This window comes from Hippocampus comes, unplaced genomic scaffold, assembly GCF_001891065.2.
Source record: "Hippocampus comes isolate QL1 unplaced genomic scaffold, H_comes_QL1_v1.1 scaffold313, whole genome shotgun sequence".
NCBI lineage: Eukaryota > Metazoa > Chordata > Actinopteri > Syngnathiformes > Syngnathidae > Hippocampus > Hippocampus comes.
Genome location: NW_017805037.1, coordinates 49274 through 73352, shown reverse-complemented (window position 1 = coordinate 73352; position 24079 = coordinate 49274). Strand labels below are relative to the sequence as shown.

Sequence of the window (24079 nt, the reverse complement as noted above, 5' to 3'; positions counted from 1 at the left end):
CACAGCGCACATTGAAATATCTGCGGCGCTGGGCAGGGGGGGGGGGTGCGGGCGGGCGAGGGGTGGGGGCAGTGGCTCATAAATATCTTGAAAAGAAGGCGGCCACATTGACTTGACAGCAAAAGCGCGACGGAGCGCCACCCACCGCACATGTCTGCGTCTTCGTCAGAGTTGTCGCCGCAGTCGTCTTTGCCGTCACACACCCACGTGTGAAGTTTGCACAAGGTGTTATTGCACATGAATTCATCAGCCCGGCAAAAGAAAGCACCTACGGTCACACAAAGAAATGAAACACTCCCCCCCACACATTTTCAACATTAGCTCGCAGTGAAAAGTCTATTCAAGCGAACAAAAGGTGTTACTCCGATTCATTCCTCTCCTCCTCCATCTGATTTACATTTTTTTTTTAATCCCTGGCATGTAGGTGGGAAGCACTTGCACTTTGGAATAGTTCTGCTCTTATAACTCCAACTAAGACGATGTGGTCCTAAAGGTGAATGGGGTTGGTGAGGTCAGAGGTCAGTTCAAGTCATAACATTTCAACGCGGCCCTTGCATCGAGCTTCAGCTAGACTATTTGTGGTTAAAAATATATCTCGATATTTTCAATGACATCCATTTTTGTTGTCCATCTGGTGTACGAGAGACTCCCGGTAGCGCCACACTTACCCTGGCTGCAGTTTTCCTCGTCACTACGATCCATGCAGTCCATCACGCCATCACAACGCCAGCGTCGAGGGATGCAGTGTGCTCGATTTAGGCACAGAAACTCGTCTTCCTGGCACTCCTTCACGCAGCCAATCTGTCACGAAACGGCGCGTTTACATGCGCTCGTGGCGACGCCGATCCAAAGGCACGTGGCCGTCGACGTAAAAGCTTGCACCGACCTCATCTGAGCCATCCAGGCAGTTGTCGTGGCCGTCGCAACGCAGGCCGGCTGACACGCACCCGCCGCTGTCGCACACGTACTCGTTCACCGAACACGAGGGGGCCACTGCGAAGGAGGAAACGTCACAGGAACACATTTCGGTAATCGCAATGGGGGCTCAAAAACGGAAGCAAAATGGTATCTCGCGCGACCAACAGCCCCATCTGGTTGGAGTAAGCCGAAAGAAAACAACCTGATATCGCATTATTTAACACAAAGTGCATGTGAGGCGCGTGGATTAGTTTTATCCATTTGGGGTGGCAATCTTCACATTCTACTGCGATATCTGTGACTTTGAGTGTATATGGCTTTGAAAGGCCTGGTAAGTGATTTGGGTGTCAGAGATTACAATACGTTCTTCGTCGTGATGATAGGCGACATTCAACTTGCTAACATGGACACGTGACATTTTAGCGTGATTTTATTTATTTATTTTTTAGTGTGAAAGGATCGAAATCTTTGGACATTCTGAATAAATCAGAATAATAATACAAAAAGCTAACTGATGTAATATTGTAAGATGCTTATTAATACTCGCGAATTCCGGGTTAGGTTCAGACAACTCTGAATTACAACGCATGGTAAAATCTGGACTGTATTGCAAATTTCTATTTGTTCAAAGTTTTTATACCGTGGGACATTTTTAAGATATTTTTCAAATGGGCACAAAAAAAAACTGATGACTGACCAGTGTAATTAGTTCTAGTTCTAATGCTTTACTTCATTAACTTGCGACAAGAAATTTGCCCCAAAGTCCAATGACGAAAAAAAAAAAAGAAAAAAAGAACAGAAAACATTTTCCACCCCGATGGCGGATTGCTTTTCCCCAGAAAAAGAAAGCCGAGAAAATATTCGGCGCGGCAACCCGTGTTAAGTGGATGAAAACCCCCATGCCGTACCTGTTCCCTGGCAGTTCCTCTCATCCTCTCCCATCTTACAGTCTTCTTGGCCGTCACACAGCCACTTTTTGGAGATGCAGAGGTTGTTGTGACAGCGGAATTGGTCGTCGGCGCAGTGCGCCTCGCAGCCTTTCTGTGAGCCAAAGCATGAACAGAAATGTGAAGGGGCAAACGTAAGGCGCAACAACATCGCTAACCCTTGTTAGCGACACGACACAAACCCGCGGCGTGTCTACATATGACAATCGCAAGCGCATTTTTTTCCAAAGGCCCACGCGGCAACGGAAGTGGCAGCGCAATCTGTTTCACGACAAGAGCAAAAACACTTCTCGTGGTCCAGGCTTGAAAATAGCGAGTGGGTGAAGAGGCACTCGTGGTTTGTGATGCGCAGCCACTTGGAAAAAGAACCTTTGGAGCTCTTTGGCAGCCTTTTTAGCATATGTGTCTTTTCGGCCCAGCTGGAGGATCCTAAAAGGGATCCTAAAACGCCCGTTTGACCGCCGTCACCCTCAAAGCATCCGCCGGGGAGGAACATCCCTGAAAAACGAGTTTGCATGGGACGCACTGGGAGAAATGACACGTGTTATACACAGTGCAAATGTTGGGATAAAGGCGAAGATCCGAACTCGATTCACTAAGAAAAATGAATAATTACAGCAAGTGTTTGCCCCTGAATTTTGCAGCGCATCATGACTATTGATGACCCGCGCAGAGATGAACCTTGAAAGCACTACTCGTCCCCCCTGACGTTTATTCCTCAACATAACATCGAATTTACATACTGCATTTGATGCATTCAAATCACTGCAGAAGATACTTTCGTCCTATTTCAACATTTTAGAGTCTGCTCATGACCGCGTCTTCCTCCAATGACCAGAAATCAAATTGAGATTCTGACCGGTGTAACCGAATGAATACGCAAGCTCATAAAATCCACAAATCAACTTTAATTATTATTATTATTTATTTTTTTGTGGGGGTAACTATTAGTGCTGTCAGTTTAACGCGTTATTATCGGCATTAATTGAAGACAATTTTAACTCGATTAATCAATTTTTTTTTTATCGCGACATTAATGCGGCACCACGTCACGGATGTTACGTTGTTCTAAAATAACAAAATGTGCTCCAAGTTTGAATAACTGCCTCAAGTGAAAAATGTTAATGTAAAATTGAAAGTCAAAACTGTTGTTTCAGTCAATATTTGCATTTTGCGCAAAGAAAACTGATCCACGATTCCATGTTGATGAGAACATTAAAATGGGAAAAATAGGAGAAAAAGAAATCAAAGGAAATTTAGAACAGATAAAAATCAGTGATTAATTACGGATAATTCTGAGTTAACTATGAAATTATACATTTGATTGCGATTAAATATTTTAATCGTGTGACAGCACAAGTAACTATGCTAATGTATAAACCAGCGTGTTTCAAGATCATCAGTGGCGCATCAACAAAAACTTGCCTCATCCGAATTATCCAAACAGTCGTAATCCCCGTCACAGCGGAAGCGGGAGGAGATGCAGTCCCCGTTGGTGCAGGCAAAGTCTTTGTGGTTGCAGGTGACTGGCGCTGTCAAGGAAGTGAAGAAAACAAAACGTACTTACACACACAGAAAAAAAAAAATAACACAACCAAAACAAGCGACGCAATCATGTTCATTCGATTTACAGCAAACACATGAGCAGATATCTTTATTAGCCAAATGTTTGTGCTCGCAAGCGCGAGCTAATGCCTTGAAAACAACAACAACAACAACGCAATTGGAGATAATTAGACTCATTTTGTATGGACGATGCGGGATAACGGCGGCGGCTGCTGGCAAAGCTGATCACCATGTAAATGCATTCCATTCTGCTTCTGCAATCGACGGGGGCAAAACTCTCTGAAGCCCAAATCGTGTTGCTGCCATTTAGGGGGGTCCCCAAGGACGATATTAGTGACGCGGCTAAACAGCTGCATCAGATCCACTTTCTGCCCCACCCCCGCACGCCGCCGCAATTATCCTGGACCAGCGTGCGCGCCTACTGTGGATGCATATGTGCGTCTCTACTGGATTCACAACTTACAATGAATTAAAAGGCCCTATTTTAGCTTGCTTGGCTAACCGTTTCCTGGCCAGCCTGTTTAATTATTTACAATCAAACAGCCCAGCGGTGTAAGTGCAAATGTACTATGAGCAATAAATACAAAAGCAAATTTCAACCGCAATCCTCTAGCCCGCTTGCTCAGCCCGCCCGCGTAAACGTTAGCATTTTAGCCGCGAACTAGCCTTGCAGTTAGCAGACCGAAACGGCAATTACAAGTGTCACCTTTTCATTCGACACATTTGCAAGTAGCAATGACGCTAACGCCGGACGTAGGATCGTAGCTAAGATCTATTCATTATTCCCGGAGGGTACATTTGTAGTCGTTTACCGGTTGTTCTATATTTGTTGCGCTGTTGGGTTTCGTTTTATTTAAAAAATAAACGTCATGTTTTTAAAAATGCAGATGTACTCTCGAGTTACCTTATTTGTCCGCACAGATGCTGTATGTAATGCCGGCAATTCAAAAACCATGTGAAGCTGTGACATGTACAGAGACTGCCAAACCGATCGTTAGCGCATACCGCAAAACGGTGGTCGCCATCCTTTTTTTTTTGTGTCATGGACCAGTTGAGACAAGTACATGCTGTTCGCGGACCGGCAACCATATTTTTTGCCATTGCTTTTAAATTGCCAGTTTAAAGCACCAGTACTGACAAATACAAATACACCTCACAATGTAAACGTAATCATTTTGAAGTTATGATCCAACATGCGGCACTGGTTGCAAATTGTGACCGATCAAAAGATGACACGACTAATGGCCGCTTTCATCCGGCGGCTGCCGACTAGTTAGAAGCGACTTACGTGGGCAGGCTGAGCAAACTCTGCTCGCATTTTCAGGCGTCCCACTCGATCGTTTGGGTGCTACTTTGTTCAAACGATTCAGCAGGTTTCTTGTGCAGTCTTGTTTTTGATGACACACCGTGCGCAACAGCTTCTTCCCCCGCATCGCTATGGGAGGAACTTCTCTTGTCAAACTAGCTCCTTCTTCGGAAGTCATGGCTGCCCATTAGCTTCACGTTTGGTCAATTTGTTACCGTTACATTCTGTTGACTGCTTCCGCTTTCAGTTATTGGCAAATTGTCTTCAGTTCAACTTGCGAAGCAATGTTAGAAGGGGGACTCGGATTGGCTAGCGCCGCATCCGTTTCCACTATGCCAGTAAATTTGCTCACAGCTCACAGGTCTCTCTCTTTCTACGGGCCGGTCACAGATTGGCAGAGGCCTGACAACGGTCCGCGGACCCGTAGTTGTGGACCCCTGCTGTAAAAGATCGGGGACCACTGTGCCAGGTTACAATTACCCGCCCACCTGTGATCACAGGCCAAAGACAGGCATAGACAAAAACGTTGCCAGAGTGTGCGTTTGAGGGGCTTCAGAAAACATGTGGTCTCCTCCTGCCTGTGTGTGTGTGTGTGTGTGTGTGTGTGTGTGTGTGTGTGTGTGTGTGTGTGTGTGTGTGTGTGTGAGACTTTCCTCACAAAATGACGTGACAGCAAGTGGAGGAGTCGGGTTACTCACTGCAGTTCTGCTCGTCTGAATTGTCTCCGCAGTCATTCTGGCTGTCACACCTCCAGTGGTCCGGGATGCAGTTGTTATTCTCACAGCGGAACTCATGAGGTCCGCAGGTCTTTTCATCTTTTTCGTCAGGTGCAAACAAAGACCAAAAAAAAAAAAAAAGTGGCTTCAAAGAGCATGAATATTAATGCGGCGCATGCAATCATATTTTGGGCTTGTAATCATGGTATCCTGCGGGGTTTCGCCTGAGCAAGTTTGACACCCAGTTCAAAACACAGTATGTTCACCGGCGGCAAACACACCATTAGATGAAATACCTGCGCGCACTAGCAATCACCCACAGCACGATTTATGACACCAAGACCACCCCCGCCCCCCGCTCCCCCCGGCAAAATAAAAACAACTTTCTTCAAAAAGATATTCAGGAAGGGGGTTTGCAGCAAAACAAATGTTGAGTCATTCAAAGTTGGCGGCCAAGCGACAGCAACAAAAGTGAGAACACCCCGGAAATCAATAACAACCCGTTCGACAATTGCGGGTTTTCACTTCCATTTCTCAGAGAGGATGAACGCTTGGCTTTTGTCCGTTTTATTGGATACCGGAGGTGGCCAGCACGCGGTGAGCAGTAAGACGTGATCTTTTCGTCGGCTAATCTTTTGGATCATTTGGGTTTGTCAGAGCGGTTTGAAAGTCACATCCACTTGACCTCCACTTGAAAGTAACAATAACTAGATCACGTGGATGCACTAAATATTTGATCACTTGTTGAAAAATAAACCGCTTTGAAGAAGACCTTTCGCCAAACCATGCCAAAAAATACATTTCAGAGCTGTAATTGCAAAGGCGTGACACCATGAACCCGCTGATGCCTCCCTAATTGGAAGTTTCTTCTTTAAAAGCCATTTTTTTCTCTCTTTTTGCCTTGAGCTTGCTTAAGTGGGCTTCACTTGCTTTCCCGTAGCACTCGATAAATCAAATCTAAACGACTTCTCCAAAATAACTTCTGCCAAAGAACGGTTTGGCGACTTTTGACCCCTGCGTAAAGGCACAACAAGGTCACAAAAAAAAAAAAAAAAAAAAAATGTATTCCCACACGACCCCACTGAACTAAATTCAAGGTCAGCTGGAAAACTTTGTCTTTAGGCTTTGAGTTGTTTCCGCGCAGTTCATTGGCATCCGTGCAATCTGTAGCTCAAGACTGATACGTCTGGAAAACCGTCTCGCTCCAATCAGACGAGTAGCGGCTCTGAGTGAGGGGGAAGCCGAGTGTAAAATTGATTCCGTTTAAATCACGTTACCACCCAGCTCTGACCGAGGGAAGTGGGATGTTGTGATTTATGGTTAAGTGGATTTTGCGCAACTCACCGCAATTAGCCTCGTCTGACCCGTCGGCGCAGTCGGGGTCCTCATCGCAGACCCAGAGCTTGGAGATGCAGTGCATGGAGGCCTTGCACTGGAACTGGTCAGACGAGCATGTGCTCTCAGCTGCACACAGAAAGAAAGAAAGAAAGAAAGAAAGAAAGAGAAAGAGAGAGAGAGAGAGAGAGCGAGAGAGAGAGAGAGAGAGCGAGAGAGAGAGAGAGAGAGCGAGAGAGAGAGAGAGAGAGCGAGAGAGAGAGAGAGAGAGCGAGAGAGAGAGAGAGAGAGAGAGAGAGAGAGACCGGAATGGGACTGGTAGAAGTCATTGTCGTAATTGAACACATCTGAGTAATTTCCAAAAACGGATGGAGGTTGTCCTTAACTCGCCATGTCTCCGACAGCATTTTAATATTTGCCGCCGCAGGTTTAATTGCATTCAAAAATCACATCCAGTCTTCGGGAGTAACTATTTTCACCCTAATTAGAGCAATTTTTTCCCCATCTATTCATTTTCCTTCTGAACGCCTTTCCATTGTCATTCCCCCTCGCTGTCACCCCTCTCGCAATCACACGCAAGACAAATGGCGCAATAGGAAAGACGGCAATGCAGAGTGATACTCGGACGCGGAGACAATTGGGTGCTAAAGTATTGAAAGAGTGCTTCTCCAAATGCTTTAAATCCATTTGGATTATTCTGGAAAAAAAAAAAGACATTGAATAACACAGACCTGCAATTTCGGCAAGCATTTGTTTTATCCTGTTAAAACTATTCACTGTCTCAGTTTCTTTTTTAGGGAGGTAGCAGAGTCTGGACGGTTGTTACGTAAAACGAGGTTTGCAAGAACCCTATCATTTATTGCTAAAACGTAAAATTCTGTATTTTTAATGAAAACAATTTTTGAATAAAGCAGCTGTTCAGTATGTATCAAGGCTTCGGGAATGATTTCAGTGTGGTACATCACCACCAGATGGCCTGAGTGACTTCTGATCAGATCCGAGTCCGCACATTGCTTGAGTATACAATTTGGCCATCCCACGTGGCGAGGTGGCGTGCGAAAGCAGTGCGGTGGTGAGAACATGGATAAAGTTCACCGTTCATGAAAAGTTCATGCATCAGTGCAGTGTTTCCCTTGAAACAAGCTGCGTGAAATGTGCACGTGGAAACGCGTTTCACTCCGGTGAAACTTACGGCAGTCCGTCTCGTCTTCTCCATCGCCGCAGTCGTCTTGACCGTTGCAGCGCAGATTGAGAGGAATGCATTTCTGTTTCCTGAGGCACTTGAACTGGCCTGACAGGCAAATGTACGTCTCTGGAAAAAAAGAATGCAAACGTCTTTGCATGTCGAGGGAGCTTTAGAGACAAGGCAAGGTAGCACGGAAACTCAGTCTTGTTTCGATTCTGTTCTTCCCATTGGGGAGGGGGGGGGGGTTCATTGTCTCATTTGTCATGAGCACCAAAGTGTTACCTTGACGCGTGGCACTGAAGGGTATTGTGGGCGAAAGCTTGTAGCGACTGAAATGAAATGAAGAAATTTCTCGTCTTTGATGTGATCAGCGGTTGGCTCACTCACCGCAGTTGGCTTCATCCGAGTTGTCGCCGCAGTCATTCTCGCCGTCGCAGATGAAAGGGGGAAGGGCGCAGAGACCGGTGCCGCACTGAAAACGTCCTGGCTGGCATTTGAATTCCGCTACGGTCATAGAAATAGAAATTTTTATAATGTCAGCATTTAGAGGCAGCGTATGCTGTGCGATGGCCTTCGAAAAGATGTCAACTCACAAATGTGCAAGAAAATAACTGTTGGGGGCGACGTGCTCAGTCACGCCACACATCCTGTTCTTCATCTCAATGTTTTCTATTTACGGCTTCGTGACTGTTATGAACAAATGAGTTTTGAAACAAAATGTACTCACGGCAATCAGCGGGTTCATCCGATCCGTCCCCGCAGTCGTCCACCGTGTCACATTTCCACCAGAAAGGGATGCACTCATCCGTACCGCAGCGAAACTGTTCGTACAAAGCGGAGCACAGGTGGAAACGGAAGAACGTGAGCGGAGTCGACATGAACGCGCCATTTTGGTTCCAGCGGTCTTCAAAGCAAAGCCACAAATCAATACATGAGCACTCCGTGGGGCCAACAGAGCAGGAATGAAGAAGAGCAAAAAATAAATCAAGCAAAGGCGTGCATGTTTGCCTTTGGGGGAAGCCGAGGATGGAAAAGTCACATCGTGCAGCTGAAACGGCAAAGACACGTTGCTGACCTGACTGGAGGTGCAGTTGGACAGACAGGTCTTGTTGTCAGCAGCGAGGTAGAAATTACTGGGACAGGCACATTTGTGTCCCCCGCCGGGGGACAGCAGACACAGGTGGCTGCAACCTCCGTTTGCAATCTGACACTGGTGCTTGGGCACTGCGAAGAGGCGACACGTGCGCAAACACATGCAATTACGAGACTCTGCGCGAAAGCATCTCAAGGAGACCGTGAACCCAAGCGCCAGATGGACTTTGTACCTTCGGGCTGGCGCAGGGAGTGGTAGACCTTGATGGATTTGATGGCCTGCCAGGAGTTGAGGAGCTCCAGGCCTTGAGCGCCCGTCGTCTTGTGAACTCGCCGGAGTGATTTGGATTTGCCGTCCGTCCAGTAGATGAAGTCCTCAAACAAGGTCAGCGCCATTACCCCTTGGATGTGATCAGACGACACTGGGGAAGGCGCAGACGGGCTTGCTCAACATCAATGATTACGACTCGCCGAGGTAAACATTCTCCTCACGCCAAAACGTGTGGTCTGTGTTTATTTAGCGGAAACTGCTATTAGCATCAATACGGCCGGCCTGATTGACTCAAGGCTTGCACAGGCAAAAACGACCTCTCCAAAAAGCTTCACCATTTTTTTTCACATAGCTAAATAGGAGACAAACCACCTTTGATTTTCAGTGACACATTTTCAACATGCTAATTTTGTCCAATCCTAAAAGTGAGACCTTTTATTTACCTGTGGCTAAAAAAGTGAAGCGTGGGGAGTCTCTGCTGACAAACCAGTTGTAGGAGAGTTACATGAAAACAGACGAACCTAGGCAAAAACTCGATTTCTCACACAAACGGCAGCGTGGAAGCCGAACGACGAACCCTTCCGTGAGAGTGACCGAGTATTTTTCACGGTTGCTGGATGAAAAACAAAAAGACAAAAACAATCGTATCACCACAACTCACCTTTGTGCCTCTGGGAGCCTTCCATATTGGCGAATAGGATATGGTTGTCATCTGCCCAATAGAGCCTCTTGGTGGTATAATCAATGGCCAGAGCGGTGGGACTATAGATCTCCTTGTCGATGATTACCCTTTGCCCGTGGCCATCCATGCCCATGCGTCCGATGTGTGGCGGTTCACAACAGTCTACCCAGAACACATACCTAGTCAGTAGAACACGAGAGTTCAGTGCCCGATCCGCTTCTCGATGACGTGACATTTTCAAGCCGGGAGAGAAAAAAATCAAGGAGCCGAGACGCAGCCAATCGGCGTCCTTCAATCCGCCTACCCTGTCTGAGGGTCCAGCGCCAGATCGCTGGGGTTCTTGAGGCCCGAGCCCATCAGCACAGTCGGGTAGAGACCGTTGGCCTTGGACACCTCCAGCGTTTTCTTTTCGGCATCACACCAATAAAGATTCTTTCCGATCCAGTCGACCGCCAAGGCGCTGGGAACGGCTGTTTTGTGGACAATCTGAGAACACAAGAACAGGCTGACTGCGTCTCACCGGGACACGCTTGAAGGAAAAAGAAACAAAACACACAAAGTAGTGGCTCGCGGCACTTCACATTTGTTGCAGTAGAGTCTAATTGTGGTGCGTTCAAAAAAAAAAACAAAAAACAAAATAAAAACACAAGGCGTCTTTCAAAATATTTACGAATGCCCGAATGTTATTTGTTTGTTGGCGGTGGACGCCGGGCAGAATGAAACATTTTGATTCAAAACGAGTTGGGGAGCAGCGTCGATATCATCGGGCGTGATCAATACTTCTCAGGGCAGCAATTTCGTCTCTGGCGGGCTTCAGTGTTTCTGATGCCTCTGTGACCTGCTGTTGTTTGCAACATTTGTCTTTTCCCCCTGTGCTTTTATTCTCCCATTTTGCTTATTTCTCCTTCGTATTCCGCGCATGCTGGTGGTCGGGGACGTGCCGAAAGGAGAAGAAGAAGAAGATTCCGCGCATGCTGGTGGTCAGCGGGCAAAGTGTGATGGAAACTGAGCAAAAAAAAAAAAAATCGCTACAAGATAAAATAAATGAAAAGCGAGCTCGGGAGTCGGGTGATAAATGCCAGACTGTAACCACTACGGGCGACTAAATGTTGTTATAAAATACACATCAAGGCAATCACGCTTCTTTTAGGGCTCACGCAGCCACTTACAGATCTCACAGAGAGCTAACATATGTTATTTGAACCAGGAAGAATTGCGTACGGCACATACAGTGTCTTAAATTAGAAACCACAGGTGCGATGCGCAAATCATTTCAAGGCAGAAAAAAAAAATAGACCGATGATAGGAAGGATATAAATATTCAACTCGTCCGTATTCTGATTTTATTCAGATTTTATTCAGCTGAGGAAAAAAAAAAAAGGGATACTTTCAGTGGCGTGTGAAGGTGGTCTTACAAAAGTCCTATACCCGTGCAACTTGACATGAAAATTTGAGAGACTCCACCCAGCGTGCTGGAAATGTCTCCGGAATGCACGAGCTAAAGGACGCGTGCCGTGTCGCAACTACCAAACACAAATTATGATCTTGAGCCAGTCGGGAATTGTAAGGCAAAGCGGCCACCTTCCATCGGCCGCCATCCCATCTGTGTAAGCGCACATCTTATTCTTGAAGCAGATGTGCCCCCCGGCACGAGACGCAGGGTTTGGCAACCGCTTTGTGAGTGATTAGCTCAGAAGTGACGGAAGATATACAATGATGGAAAAAAAAAAGGGACTAAGTTTGTGGGAGTGCCATCAATCTCCCAATAAATCTCGCCAGCTGGCAGATATTGCAGATGTCGTGAACACAGCGCTGTGTCTGCCATTAAACAACATGATGCGCTTTGAGGCTTTCTCTCTCGTCATTACCAAGGAAATATAGCGCCTTGGCAACCCATTAGGCTGTCAACCAACAAGCCAATTTCAACCACAAAATCAAAACACGAACATGTCCTTCATTGTTAAGTATCTTCATAAATACCTCAGGCAGCATGAAGATGACATTCATTAAAAAATAAAATAAAAAAATTTGCAAAGGATTTTACCTGGTGAAGTGGTGGAAACGCAGACTAATAATTGGGACCGAATTTGAGCATTTTGAAAGTGAGCAAACGGCCGATGATCCTGTGTCACAAAGATTTGGTCTCCCAGATGTTCCTCGATCGGGGTCGACAATTGTAAACGTTGAAGCTGTTCAATCCTGACAGCAAATACTTTCAGTTGGGCCAAAGCACGTCACTCTGATTTAAAAACGTAGCCAACTTGGACGCCACCTCTAACGACGCTCATGCCGATTTCTTTCATCATATGTGGCGTCGCTCACATTTTTAAAGTGTTTTTTGCATGCGGCGATGCCTATCGAATGCGGAGAAGCTTTTACACAGGTGAAAACTCAATTTCACGGTTAAAGCAGCTGAGACAGACGCCCGCCGCCAAAGCATAGCAATACAGTATGTACAGTTCATATAGATTGTGTTTTACAACAGTACTTAACCACATTTACAATTTCACACGGACCTGTGGATGAAATACTGAAGCGTGTAGTTACATTATTATTATTATTTTTTTTTTTTGCGAGCGGCGCACACGTCATCGGGTCCATTTGAGTGAATGAGAGCGAGTCAGTCGGGCGTGTGAAGGGATTTTGACGCCTTCTCGCATACACTTTAAAATCATTCAGCAAAAGCTGAACTGCGTTTCTGCCAAATGGTTGAAAGAAAACCATTGGCAGGTTGAACCCAAAGGAGAGCGTTGTACGGGGAAGAATTGAGACTGATGAGGAACCTGTTGAGAGGCTTGCAAAGAAAAGTCATCAATTTCATTCAGCGTTCAGATAAATTCTATTGTGACAAGGCCTATCAGGCTGGAGTACTCATGTCACGCTTAGTGGTAGAATTGGCTCTTTTTTAATTAACTTATTTGAGAATCTTCCTTTCAGACACTCTGTCCTCGTGCGCAATCATGGTTCAAACATAAAGGAGCAAATGAGCTGAGTGAGTGTCGTACCCTCTCCATACAGGCCCGATGCGAATGAGATGCAGAGTGCAGTGGGTGATGTCGAGCCACTTTCTTGGATAAATCAATTTGATGTGTTTACTGCTTGTTAGATTGCTGCATTTATTCGGATCTGATGGTGGGACTTTAGACATTTATTGTTGAAGTTAAAAAAATAAAAAACAAATTGTCCTTTTGCGCCAAGATCTCCCTGAGAAGTTTTTCTCTTACACAGCTGAATTTGATCGTGAGAAACTAAAATGGAAACCCGATTCAACGTTACCTTCAGATCGCTGCCATTGAGTCGCATCCTGTTGATCTTCCTCCCACTGGGCCGGGATGAGTCCACCCAATAGATGAATTCTTTCTTGTAGTCAAAGTCGATGTGTATGATGTTGTTCAGGCCCTGGCAATCACACCAAAAAGTATCTAATCATGTCATGTTGTTGCGTTTTCCTTTTTGGGACCGAAGTCGCACGCAATTGAATTGGTAGAAATTCAGGATACAGTAACTTGGATGGAAAGGATTTGAAAACCTGTCTTCAAAACAAGCAGCTTGGTGATGAAGTACTGCATCCACGTGTGAAAACACAGACTTTTGATTCATGGGGGCTCGTTTTTGCTCTTCACAGTTTGGGCTGCATGAGAATAAGTAGCTGCTCGAGCTGGTTGTCACGGTAACAAAAGCTGTACCCAGCATGGGCCGCAGCGGGACGCGTGCGGGCGGGGTGGATGAGAGTGGCTTTTTTTTTGTGTGGTATAGGACCGCCCCTTCAAAACAGGAAAACTTCAAATTACATATAAACTGTATAAATATACTTTTAGCCTTGACAGAAGCACGTCACAGATGAATCATTGTTATTATTATGATGATGCTATCTGGGAACTGCTACACATGTTGAAAAAAACGAATCCCAATGCGTTGCGTTGAAGCATTTTAAGATGCCCCGTTTAATGTTGCCTGCTGGAATAGCACGTTGAGTCCAATCGATGCGGCGGCGCGAGTCTGACGCCTCTAGTCTGCTCGCAGGACCTCATTGTCACTCAGACAGTCTGAAAAAGGCACCCCCCTCCCCCCTCCCACCGCTCGGTCTCACTCCGAGGCTCCCTTGAAAAGGTGTCAGATAATCCGGCAGGTGAAATGAGACATCTTCATCAGATCATCAACACCTTCGCAGACAGGCGCCAAAGTGCCCCTCGGGAACGTCGCGCTACTCCAAATATCATCTGTTGAGATTAAATCAGCACGCGGCTTTTATCAGCATGCTCAGAACCACATTTTTAGTCTCCCCGTGGAAAGTATAGAACCTTCCGACAGCAAAGTTAACAACAAGCTTGTCATTTAGTAGAGTGCTCCAAAAAGCTTCACCATTTTTTTATTCACACACTGAAATAGGAGACAAACCACCTTTGATTTTCAGTGACACATTTTCAAAATGCTAATTGTGAGGCCTTTTATTTACCTGTGGCTAAAAAGTGAAGCGTGGGGAGTCTCTGCTGACAAACAAGTTGTAAGAGGGTTACATGAACACAGACGAACCTAGCAAGTGCGATGTGATTTTTCAATTTTGTCATACCTACAGTGCGCAAAAGCCTCTTTTGAATATTACGGTCTCCACCACTTTTACACCAGCTGCCGACAGAATTTGTTACAGTGAGCGAACCCCCAATTCAGCACCCGCTATTTGGAATCTTAGTCAGACTGCCGTGTCAGTAGCTCATGCGCAACACTTCCAACACTCGGTCGCTATTTGCTTCTTTAGTCAATTTTAGGCCCTTCGCCTCTCACCTGAAATGTGTCACTTCAAAAAGAATTCCTTGCCGCCATTTACTACTTGGTTATTGCATCATCGATTTTTCAACTAAAAAAATACACACACAAATAGGTTCACAGTACAAAAATTTTTTTTTTTATAAAATCATTTTCCTCACCTGTTTCAAGATGGTATAATTGGAGCCGTCCGCGCTCAGCTTGCGAATCTCGTGGTGGTCGGCCATGATCAGAAAAGGCTCTTCGGCTGAAATGAGGGAAGGCGCACAATTGCTGCTCCGCTGACACTCGAATCGGGATCGTCGAACGAAAAGGAAAAGCCCAAACTCTGCTCACCCGACGCAGCCTTGCAAACGTTGGGCTTGCGCTCGAGGGCTTCGTATCCGTCCACGCACAAGCACTTGTAGGAGCCGTAGGTGTTGATGCAGCGCTGGCTGCAGGGCAGGGTGGCGGAGCACTCGTCAACATCCACGCATGTCCTCCCGTCATCCTTCAAGTGGAAACCGGGCCAGCATTTGCACTGAGGGCAGAAGTGTAATGAGACGAATGGGCGGGCCACACGATGCAAGCGCGACATCGTGCGACGACAGTGACACAGACGCTACACTTGTGAGTCCCAACATACTAAGAATGACTTCAAAGGGCTTGCATCAGCTCCTGCGGAGACGCATTAAAGCCTTTAGGTTGGCCAGTCTCTGGTCTACTGCTGAGACCGCAAACATTTGAGATAAAGGTCTGCATTGATGTGCACCCTGTCCGTTTCTGACCCTGTCGCCGCAGGAAAGCGCAAGTTTATTGCGCTTTCAGCTTCTTTTTGGCCACAGCAAGCCGCATCTTGGGCAACCAGAAGCGGAGGAGGAGGAGGCAAATCCAGGGATGAAGGCATAAACATTCACAGTGTGACGGCAGCGATGGCCAAGGCTCCAGTCGGATGTGGCCTTGACCCGGATTCCACCCCTGACATCACACACCGGGAATGGGCTCACGGGTGTTGGCATGTCATGAAACCACCCTTGCAAGATTCAAGGTTATTTGAAAAGTCAATGCATGCATGCCCCTCCCACTTTTATTTGCTCAATGTTGGGCCGGCTCAAGACGGATTTTGCATCAGTTCAATAGCCACCATGTGCATCCTGCATGTATGCGATCCACCTGGAGTACCTCGAGTAGACCTTGGAAGTCAGGAAACACGAAAAGCTGAACAGCTACAAATGCTATCACAGAAGTGAATTGTGACGGCGAATCATTCAACTCTTTGACTCTGCGACCGCAGAAACGTTAAGAGCATCAATAGCATGCGACAACAGCGGAGCCATTTATCATTGGAGTCAAATAAACAAGGCCGGCTTGTTTTTCTTGGTCTATTTCCACAAATCGAGTCAACGGCGAGACAAAAGCAACAATGGGGGGGCCAATGATTTCACGGCGCTGCTGGAAGGAAGAAAGAAGAACTTACTAAGCGGCCGGCCAGATTGCGCTGAGTCATCCCAATTTGGATTATTGCGCCTAAGGGGGGCATAACCTATTTCATGATCGCAGAGCTGGAATGGATACACAAGCCCTAGTGTCCTGAATTCATTTTGAGAAATCAGTTCACGGAGAAATTGGGGAGCCCTGCATGGGATGGAGCAGGGGTGTCAAACTCATTTTAATCGCGGGCCAATTTGGAGTTACGTCTTCCCTCGGAGGGCCGTTATGTCAGTGAAACCACAAAATTATTACTTGTACACAACAAATTAATCGATGACTAGTTTTGTAATCAGTCAAGTCAATTATAATTGTTTGTTCAATTCTTGTTCAAGTGAGTGTAAACTGTGCAACAAAATGATTGCAAAATCCCAACGTTATTTATTATACATGATAATTTCACATTTTGGTACAGGTTTTAGCAAGTCCACACACATGAATTGCTATTGCGGACCAAATAAAATGACCTGGCGGGCCGGATCTGGCCCCCGGGCCTTGAGTTTGACACCTGTGGGCTGGAGGATGAATTGAATTTTGATGATTTAAAAAAAAAAAAAAAAAAAAACACACCACGATGAACACAATCACAGCAGAGGACATTGATTGACATCAACTGATGATCAATCGTTAACCGACGGCCTGTGTCAGATGCGCCCCGCCTTTTTTTTTTTTTTGCCAAAGGTCATCTGTGAAGGGCTCAACCTCCCCGTGACCTCGGCCAATTGCGAGAGCTTCCCGGAGCCAACCGGACTCTTACCTTGTACCCGACAGGAAGATCCTGGCAGTCCTGCGTGCACCGGCTAACACGTCGATTCAAGCACTCATTCACGTTGCAGTTTCTCTCATCCGACTGGTCGCCGCAGTCATCTCTCCCGTCACAGAGATTGCCCTCGGAAATGCAGCGTCCGTTGGAGCACATGAAAAAGGAGCCGTTGCACAAACTTCCTGAAAAGAGTCAGACACGGTAGCGTAGGCGATAAATTCCTCGGAAAAGTCGGCGGTGTGTTTCTGTCCCGACGTGGGACCTTGACCGTTTCATTCCAGTCGTGGACGCGCGCCTGCTGGCTGCAGCGGCTTTTGTTCCCTTCGCCTTGTCCTCACCACTTTGCGGGTGCTGCCCGTAACTCTGTTCAAAAGGTTCCAGCTGAGAGTCAAAGAGCGGTCTTACCCGCGGCCAGACATTTGAGGTTCAGGGGCAGTTCATCCGAGCGGTCGGGGCAGTCGGCGTAGCCGTCGCACTCCCACTGCGCGCTGAGAAGACAGCGACCGTCGCCGCAGCGGAACTCTCCGGAGCCGCATGAGCGGTAGACTGGAGAAAGATGGACGGACACGTTTTCTGCAGGCTGCACACTGACAAGTCAGTTTAACAGCCTTCACCATTTCGCTAAATAAAGCCGCCGCAGGGCAATTGGCTAATCGTTGAACGGCGCTGGGATGGCAACAAACAAACAAGTTGTTTTTTTTTTTTCAGCTATCTTCATCAAGGTTCATTTTTAGTTCTTTTTGAACTTTGTTTTATTTTTGTTTGCTTTTTTACAAATGTCGTCAGCTTCAGTTATAGTTTGTTCGTTTCGTTTTTATCGAATAGAGTATTAGTTTTTAAAAAGATTTGGTGTGTTTCTTTATGGTGCATGATGAAACAAAGGAAGTACTGTGGAGTTCAAAAAAAAAAAAAAATCAACAAAAATAATACTTTCAAAACAACCATCCGCAACTCAAAGATAAGTACTGCGTAATCAGTCCTCAGCACAGCGAGAAGTGCCGCGCGTGATACTGCTTTGGGAAGGTAAACGCATTCCAAGCCGAAGGTCTCAGATGAAGCTCGGATGCGCTCGCTTTCCATTCCTCGTTTGACAAGTTGCCAATTCCTAAAGTGGATTTGTGGCTTCAGTTCCTGTGGAGAACCGTTGTACTGTGTATCATTTGATCTACTAGCTGCATGCGTGCGGCCGATACGACGAAGCCACTTGCCCCCGCCTCCACCTGACCGTACACCCGCCTCAGCAGCAACCGCATGACTGGTACGAGTACGCTTCTATCCGCAAACAACTTAACGGTGTATATTGAAGTGCCTTTTCTTTCGGCAGTAAGAAATGCGGCGTTGAGTTAAATGACGCGCAATAAGATGTGAAAATATTCGATGACAGATTGCGCATTTCGTTTAAGCAGAGTTAAGCGGCAATAAATCTCAATGTAAATGCCGTGATTTATAAAGATTGTTGCAAGCAGGTGTTCGTTGCTGGCACCAAGCGCCGTCACTCATCTGGGCTTAATTTTGCTCATCGTTTTTGCAGCCTCAAGATGTCATTAGGCTCTCCTATTAAAAATGGTAATGGAAGAGAACACGTCGAGCGCATGCAAATGAGGTCGCCGTCAAAAACGGCGGATGAATATGAAGATCGAAAGGGCACAAAACACGTGGACTTGCCGCATTCCACGGATTCGTCGGAGCCGTCGCCGCAGTCGTCATCGTGGTCGCAGACAAATCGCCGGGGGATGCAGGCTTTGTTGTGGCAGCGGAAGGAGCTGTCGTCGCACGTGTTGTTGGGTGCTAAAATGCACGAGCACAAGCAGGCCCGGGGTGACATTACAATCAGAATCTGCTGGGGTCTTTGTCGTCATGGTTACCGAATCGTGGCCTTTCATCACAAAGCGGTTCAGGTTCAAAGGCCCCATTAATGTCCCGTCCGACTGCGCGGCACGGGCGACGTGCACATGCCTTAGCGACACTTTTCGTGTGGGATTTTTGTGGGAATGCTGAGTGAGGATCGCTCACGATGTAAATCCGCCGAAAAACGGCAAAGTGCTCAATATTTAAAGGCTGCTGGGCGGCATCCTTTATTGCCGCATCTCAGTGGATTTCAACTTCAAGAAGAAAATGTGCACCTCAAGAGGGTTAGCGATCTTTTTTTTTTTCTCCACTCAATAATAGCTTCCAGTACAAAAAGATCCGGGGAAAGATAGATAAATAAATACAAAGAATGTCGCAACATTGCATGGTTAGAGATCCTCACAAAGATTCCATTTTGATCGATCGCAAGCGACGCAGGTAAAGTAGCGATAAATTGCTAGGTTAGCATTAGAGTACAATTTGGTTTGTTGACATTTCAAGCAAATCACCAGAAAAAATAAATAAATTCAGAACTGCATCACGCATAATACTCAAGGTGTTGGTGGGCATGTCGACAAATGCCTCCAAAAGGGCAATCGAAAGCTGGGTTCTAGAAACGGCTGCGGTGACCAGGTCAACTTCTCGGACTCCAAGTTTGAGTTTACCACAGCCAGCTGCAGAAAGTTCATCACTCCCGTCGGGGCAGTCTCTTTCGCCATCACAGAGCCAGCGTTTTGGAACACAAGCATATGAACCCGGGCAGCTGAACAGCCCTGGAGCGCATGTCACTGCGCCTGGAAAAAAAGAAAAAAAAAAAAAACAAATTTTAAACTGGAAGAATTGCTCCAACGACAGAAGTCAAGGTCAAATTACAGCACAGTAAATATTTGTATTCCAAACAAATTTCAGACCATGAATGTAATCCAGTCAAGTCAAAAACAAAGTACAACGGTTTGTAATGTTTGATGTCAAAACCGCTTCATACTGACAATTAGGTACTCTGAACTATATTGGAACAAATTATATTCACGGTAACAAATTGAGTACCGAAGTAACCCGGAAAAGTGTCGTTGAAGTGGGTTTTGCTTGTCGTGGAATATTCGGATTCATCGAGGCCCTTTCATTCTCAGGGAACTAAAACAATCATTCAACGACTGCGGTTTGTCTTAAGCCCACCACACACCAACTAGCCCAACATGGCTAAATGGAACCCCCCGCCCCCCCCCAAAAAAATGACAGTGTAGAAAAACTGTGACCGTGTCACATTTGAGTTTTGAGGCTCAACTTACATGCTACTTTGTAGAATAATTTTACTTAAAAAAAAAAAAAACTGAACCACAAAAACATGGTGTGATTGTCACGGAAGAAGAATGAGGAAACAGGTGAGAATAAGGAGAGAGTGTGGACATATTGAAAAGCTGTTGGCAATTCTTGATCACCCCGTTCAAAAACTGCACGGCATCGAAAAATCCAAATCCAACCTCGTTTGACTCACATGCGTCCACCAAAGTAGCTGTGCCTCTGGGACCTCCGTTAAAAGATTTATTTATGCCCACATGAGTCATCAGAGACGCCTGCAGTCTCATGACGCTTGTCTCGTTAAGATTGCGTTATTTTGGTACAGTTTTTTTTTTTTTTTTAGCTCTGCTTCAGGAACAGGAGTTTTCTTTTTGTCATGTTGCTGCAGCCGTTGTGACCTTTCCCGCAGACATGGCGAAGAGCATTTACCGCAGATCTGCACGCTCTCGTCAAGGCCGTCGTCGCAGTCGTTCTCGCCATCGCACAGCCATTGTTTGGCAATGCACTTGTTTTTGGAGCAGGCAAACTGGTTCCACAGGCATGACGAGTCTGCAAAGGCAGTTTTGGCTGAATCAATGAAACATTGGGGACAAATCGGCATACCCACTTGAAAGGGCTGAGTGTATTTACTTTGATTTTTCACAACAAATGGTTCCTGATTTGAGTCTGCTTCGCCTTTTGCGAAGAAGCACAGAGGCACCACTCAAACGACATAAAAGATTCAATTAATAAGCGTTTCTGTGATTTGGAACATGCAAATTCATTGAATCCTGCAGTTCTGTTCTTTTCAGAGGATAAAGAATATACGCCTCTATGTAATGCATTGTTTGCATTCCTTGTTAGCATTATGCTAAGCCAACTTCCCGAGAGCAAAGATGTGTGGTTGTTTTTATCCTGCGACAGTACAGCGTAACATAAGGAAGGGTTGGTCGGGCTAATTTATTGCCACTTTAGCCTTTGTTTTTTTTTTTTTTTTTTTTTTTAATCGTCTCATAAAGAGGAATCATTAAATATGGTCCGATAGCTTGGCTGATACAACGAACCTAATGATGATGGCCCGAAACGATGCAACACACGTTTTAGCATCAAAGCTGGATAGAATTGATGATCGAAAGTAATTTCCTTTAATCTATTTGGTACGAAGCGCCCGGCGCTGATGGGAAAAAGTTCGAGGTTAATGGTGGTGATCATTGTGTCGAAATGCACACGGAGTCATTATCTGCGCCGAGCGTGCGTCTATAAGTCACTCTGCGTTCCCCCGGGGAGCCGTTCACCGGTGGCTTTCTCTCGGATGCCACAGTCTGACGGAGCTTTGATGAGAGAGCGGAGGGAGGATGCGCGCTGCGGGTCAGACGACGGGACGCGGAATTATGGCTACGGATCCCGCTGGTGAGGCGGGCGTGTTTATTGTGCATTTACCTTGCTGTCAGACTTTGGCTGTGAAGATGTAAGATAGCGCTTAGAAGACTGTGAAATGGCTAAATGCGGAAACCGTGATGATGCAGACTTGCTGTACGTGAAACCAAATTTGCACTTCAGACGCTCGGAGCGCGTGACAAAAAGGAGCGGGTCTGCCACATGTTAAACGTATCAAGGCTGCAGTCTCCGTTTGTTTCTCAGGTGGAACAGCGCCGCAGCAAGTGCAAAACGCAGATTATTCACAGCCGGGTGACAAATGATGATTCCATCCAGGAGGACGTGCAATACGAAATGTTTTGAAACCGCAATGACATTTTCCTGAAAGCCTTTTTTGCCTTTGCAGTCAAATTATCAGCGTCTGCAGCTTTTTTATATGATAATTAACGCTGGCGAATGGGCGTATTGTCTATCGACTCGTCCCGAAACGCTATTCAGAACAAGCTGCGGAATAATTCCTATCTATTGTGATCGAGGCAACGATGAAGCACGGGCTGTCATCGTTGGGCACAGAATGAGCCAACTGCAAGCGCGCCCGCGTAATGCGCACCTCTCCAACGATCATGGACACGTACTATCAGAGAACTCAAACACAATCAAATGCTAACTCTGAACTGCCCAGAGTGGAAAGCAAACCGGGCACGGTTTGGAGTATCCTCCGCAAATAATTTGAACGCTAAATACGTGCGCTTGATATTAGTCTTCTTCGCTGTAAACCGCTGCATGCTCATCATATCGAACTTGAATTTAAAATGCAAGTAACAGTTTTTTTTTGCCCTCAACTATCCCTATTGGGATATGCGTCATGTCTGCGTTCAAAGGGAAAAAAAAATGGACCAGGATCATGTCAAAAAGCAAACAAGTATCGGTGGATATCGTGTACCCCAAAAATGCAGTAATTGGTGTCTCAAATGACAAAAATATATATCAATATAATTCTTGTTTGATCAACGTGCGATTGTCCAATAGCGTTCTGAAACAGGATCGATTAATCAGGTGAGAGAGTTGGCTTTGGTTCGTTTACCACACTGGAATTCGTCGGCGCCATCTTCGCAGTCTTTCTGGCCATCGCAGAGCCACACGCTGGAGATGCAGTTCCCACTAGGACACGAAAAGTGGCCCTCCTCGCACTTCTGATCCTGGGAAACTTGAGGAACAAGGAAAACAAAAACAAGCTGGTGTGAGTGTCGATCTGCTGTTCTGAAATCGTCATTTCGCCATTTTTTTTTTTGTTTTTCATCCCACTGCCATTGACTGGAGGCAGCTAGAACCTGTACTATGGTGGTGCTTAATCATGTGACCACAATGTGCCAATCAAACTGTTTCTTGAAGAATTAATGACACGATACGGTTCGATCATGCTGAAAGTTCGTAAAAACGAATGGCTGGAGCAGTCCCATTCTTATTCCATTCTTATCGGTCAGAAAGGGAATGCCTCCACGCAGCTGCCCAGTCGCTCCTCAAAAGGTAAACAAAAAAAAAAAAAAATCCTCTCTGCAAGACCACACCTACTGCAAATGCTGTGAGAAGCAAAAAATGAGATTTTTCTTGACAGGTGGGCTCTCAAAGCATTTTGAGACCTTTGGTCCGAAAAGACTTTTGGCCACCGGAGCCGTCCGGATTTTAATTGAAGATCTGTCGGTGCCTATTGAGGTCATTGTCATGACTGAGAAAGCCTGCGCGGGATCCGCGAGTGGCACGCCATCACCACAAAAGCCCGGCGCTGTCCCTGCAAAGTCCGTTTCCGGTGACGCACCTTGGCAGTCGGCCTCGTCGGCATAATCCCCGCAATCGTTGGCGCCGTCGCAGATCCACGAGGGGTGGATGCAGAGGGAAGTGGAGTTGCAGCGGATGAACTCTTTCTCTTTCACCCCCAACTTGTAATAGTGAGAGCAGTCGCTGTGGTCTGAATACAAAAAAAAAAGAAGAAGACAAGTGCACAATAACTGTCTGTCACCTTGGTCGTAAAAGGTAGAGGGAAGCTTTGCTGTCGGTGGGGGGGTGGGGGGGGCATTGGTCTCTGTGATCCGAGTGACAGGCGCATATTGCAACGGAGAGCACAGCGCTATTGCTGGAGGTTTGACTTGATGTTCGCTTTTTAAGTGCCACGCAAAGCACGGCCTGAAGGACTCACTGCAGTTTTTTTCATCCGAGGCATCGGCGCAGTCAATGACCTGGTTACACCAGGCGGCGCCGGCTACGCAGCTCCCATCCTTGCAGGGTAATTCCGACGAGCCGCATGTGACATCTGGGAGGAGAGAATTAGCATTTCACAAGGATAACACGGGTGGCATTACAAGTACCGCACACGACAATAAAAATCCCGAGCTGCTACGGTGAAATCTTTGGCGCCGGCTGCGACGTGTGCGCAATCGCGTGAGCGTGCTAACACGTCATGCGATGAAATGTCAGGATGCTCTGGTGTCAAAGTCAACTCGCAAGCCACGTGCAAATGTAAAAAAAACAGTCTTGTAATATTTCCAAGGAGCATATTTTCCCAACT

The 24079-nt window shown here is 46.3% G+C and overlaps 1 protein-coding gene across 1 annotated transcript in view; it reads right to left on the bottom strand.

Moving 5' to 3' along the window:
* lrp1bb (low density lipoprotein receptor-related protein 1Bb) overlaps positions 1–24079 on the bottom strand; it is a gene marked incomplete at its 5' end in the record, with an annotated part of 93036 nt that overhangs the window by 21945 nt on the left and 47012 nt on the right. Inside the window, 25 exons of the mRNA XM_019863907.1 lie at positions 146–268; positions 669–801; positions 887–993; positions 1827–1959; positions 3291–3397; positions 5436–5552; positions 6798–6917; positions 7981–8100; positions 8362–8478; positions 8702–8795; positions 9050–9198; positions 9300–9488; positions 9999–10198; positions 10324–10505; positions 13296–13418; positions 14945–15030; positions 15120–15303; positions 17008–17195; positions 17419–17559; positions 18679–18801; positions 19527–19655; positions 20590–20709; positions 22601–22723; positions 23333–23482; positions 23711–23824. Coding sequence (XP_019719466.1) covers positions 146–268; positions 669–801; positions 887–993; positions 1827–1959; positions 3291–3397; positions 5436–5552; positions 6798–6917; positions 7981–8100; positions 8362–8478; positions 8702–8795; positions 9050–9198; positions 9300–9488; positions 9999–10198; positions 10324–10505; positions 13296–13418; positions 14945–15030; positions 15120–15303; positions 17008–17195; positions 17419–17559; positions 18679–18801; positions 19527–19655; positions 20590–20709; positions 22601–22723; positions 23333–23482; positions 23711–23824 — 3372 coding nt within the window. The remainder of the gene's footprint in view (positions 1–145; positions 269–668; positions 802–886; positions 994–1826; positions 1960–3290; positions 3398–5435; positions 5553–6797; positions 6918–7980; positions 8101–8361; positions 8479–8701; positions 8796–9049; positions 9199–9299; positions 9489–9998; positions 10199–10323; positions 10506–13295; positions 13419–14944; positions 15031–15119; positions 15304–17007; positions 17196–17418; positions 17560–18678; positions 18802–19526; positions 19656–20589; positions 20710–22600; positions 22724–23332; positions 23483–23710; positions 23825–24079) is intronic.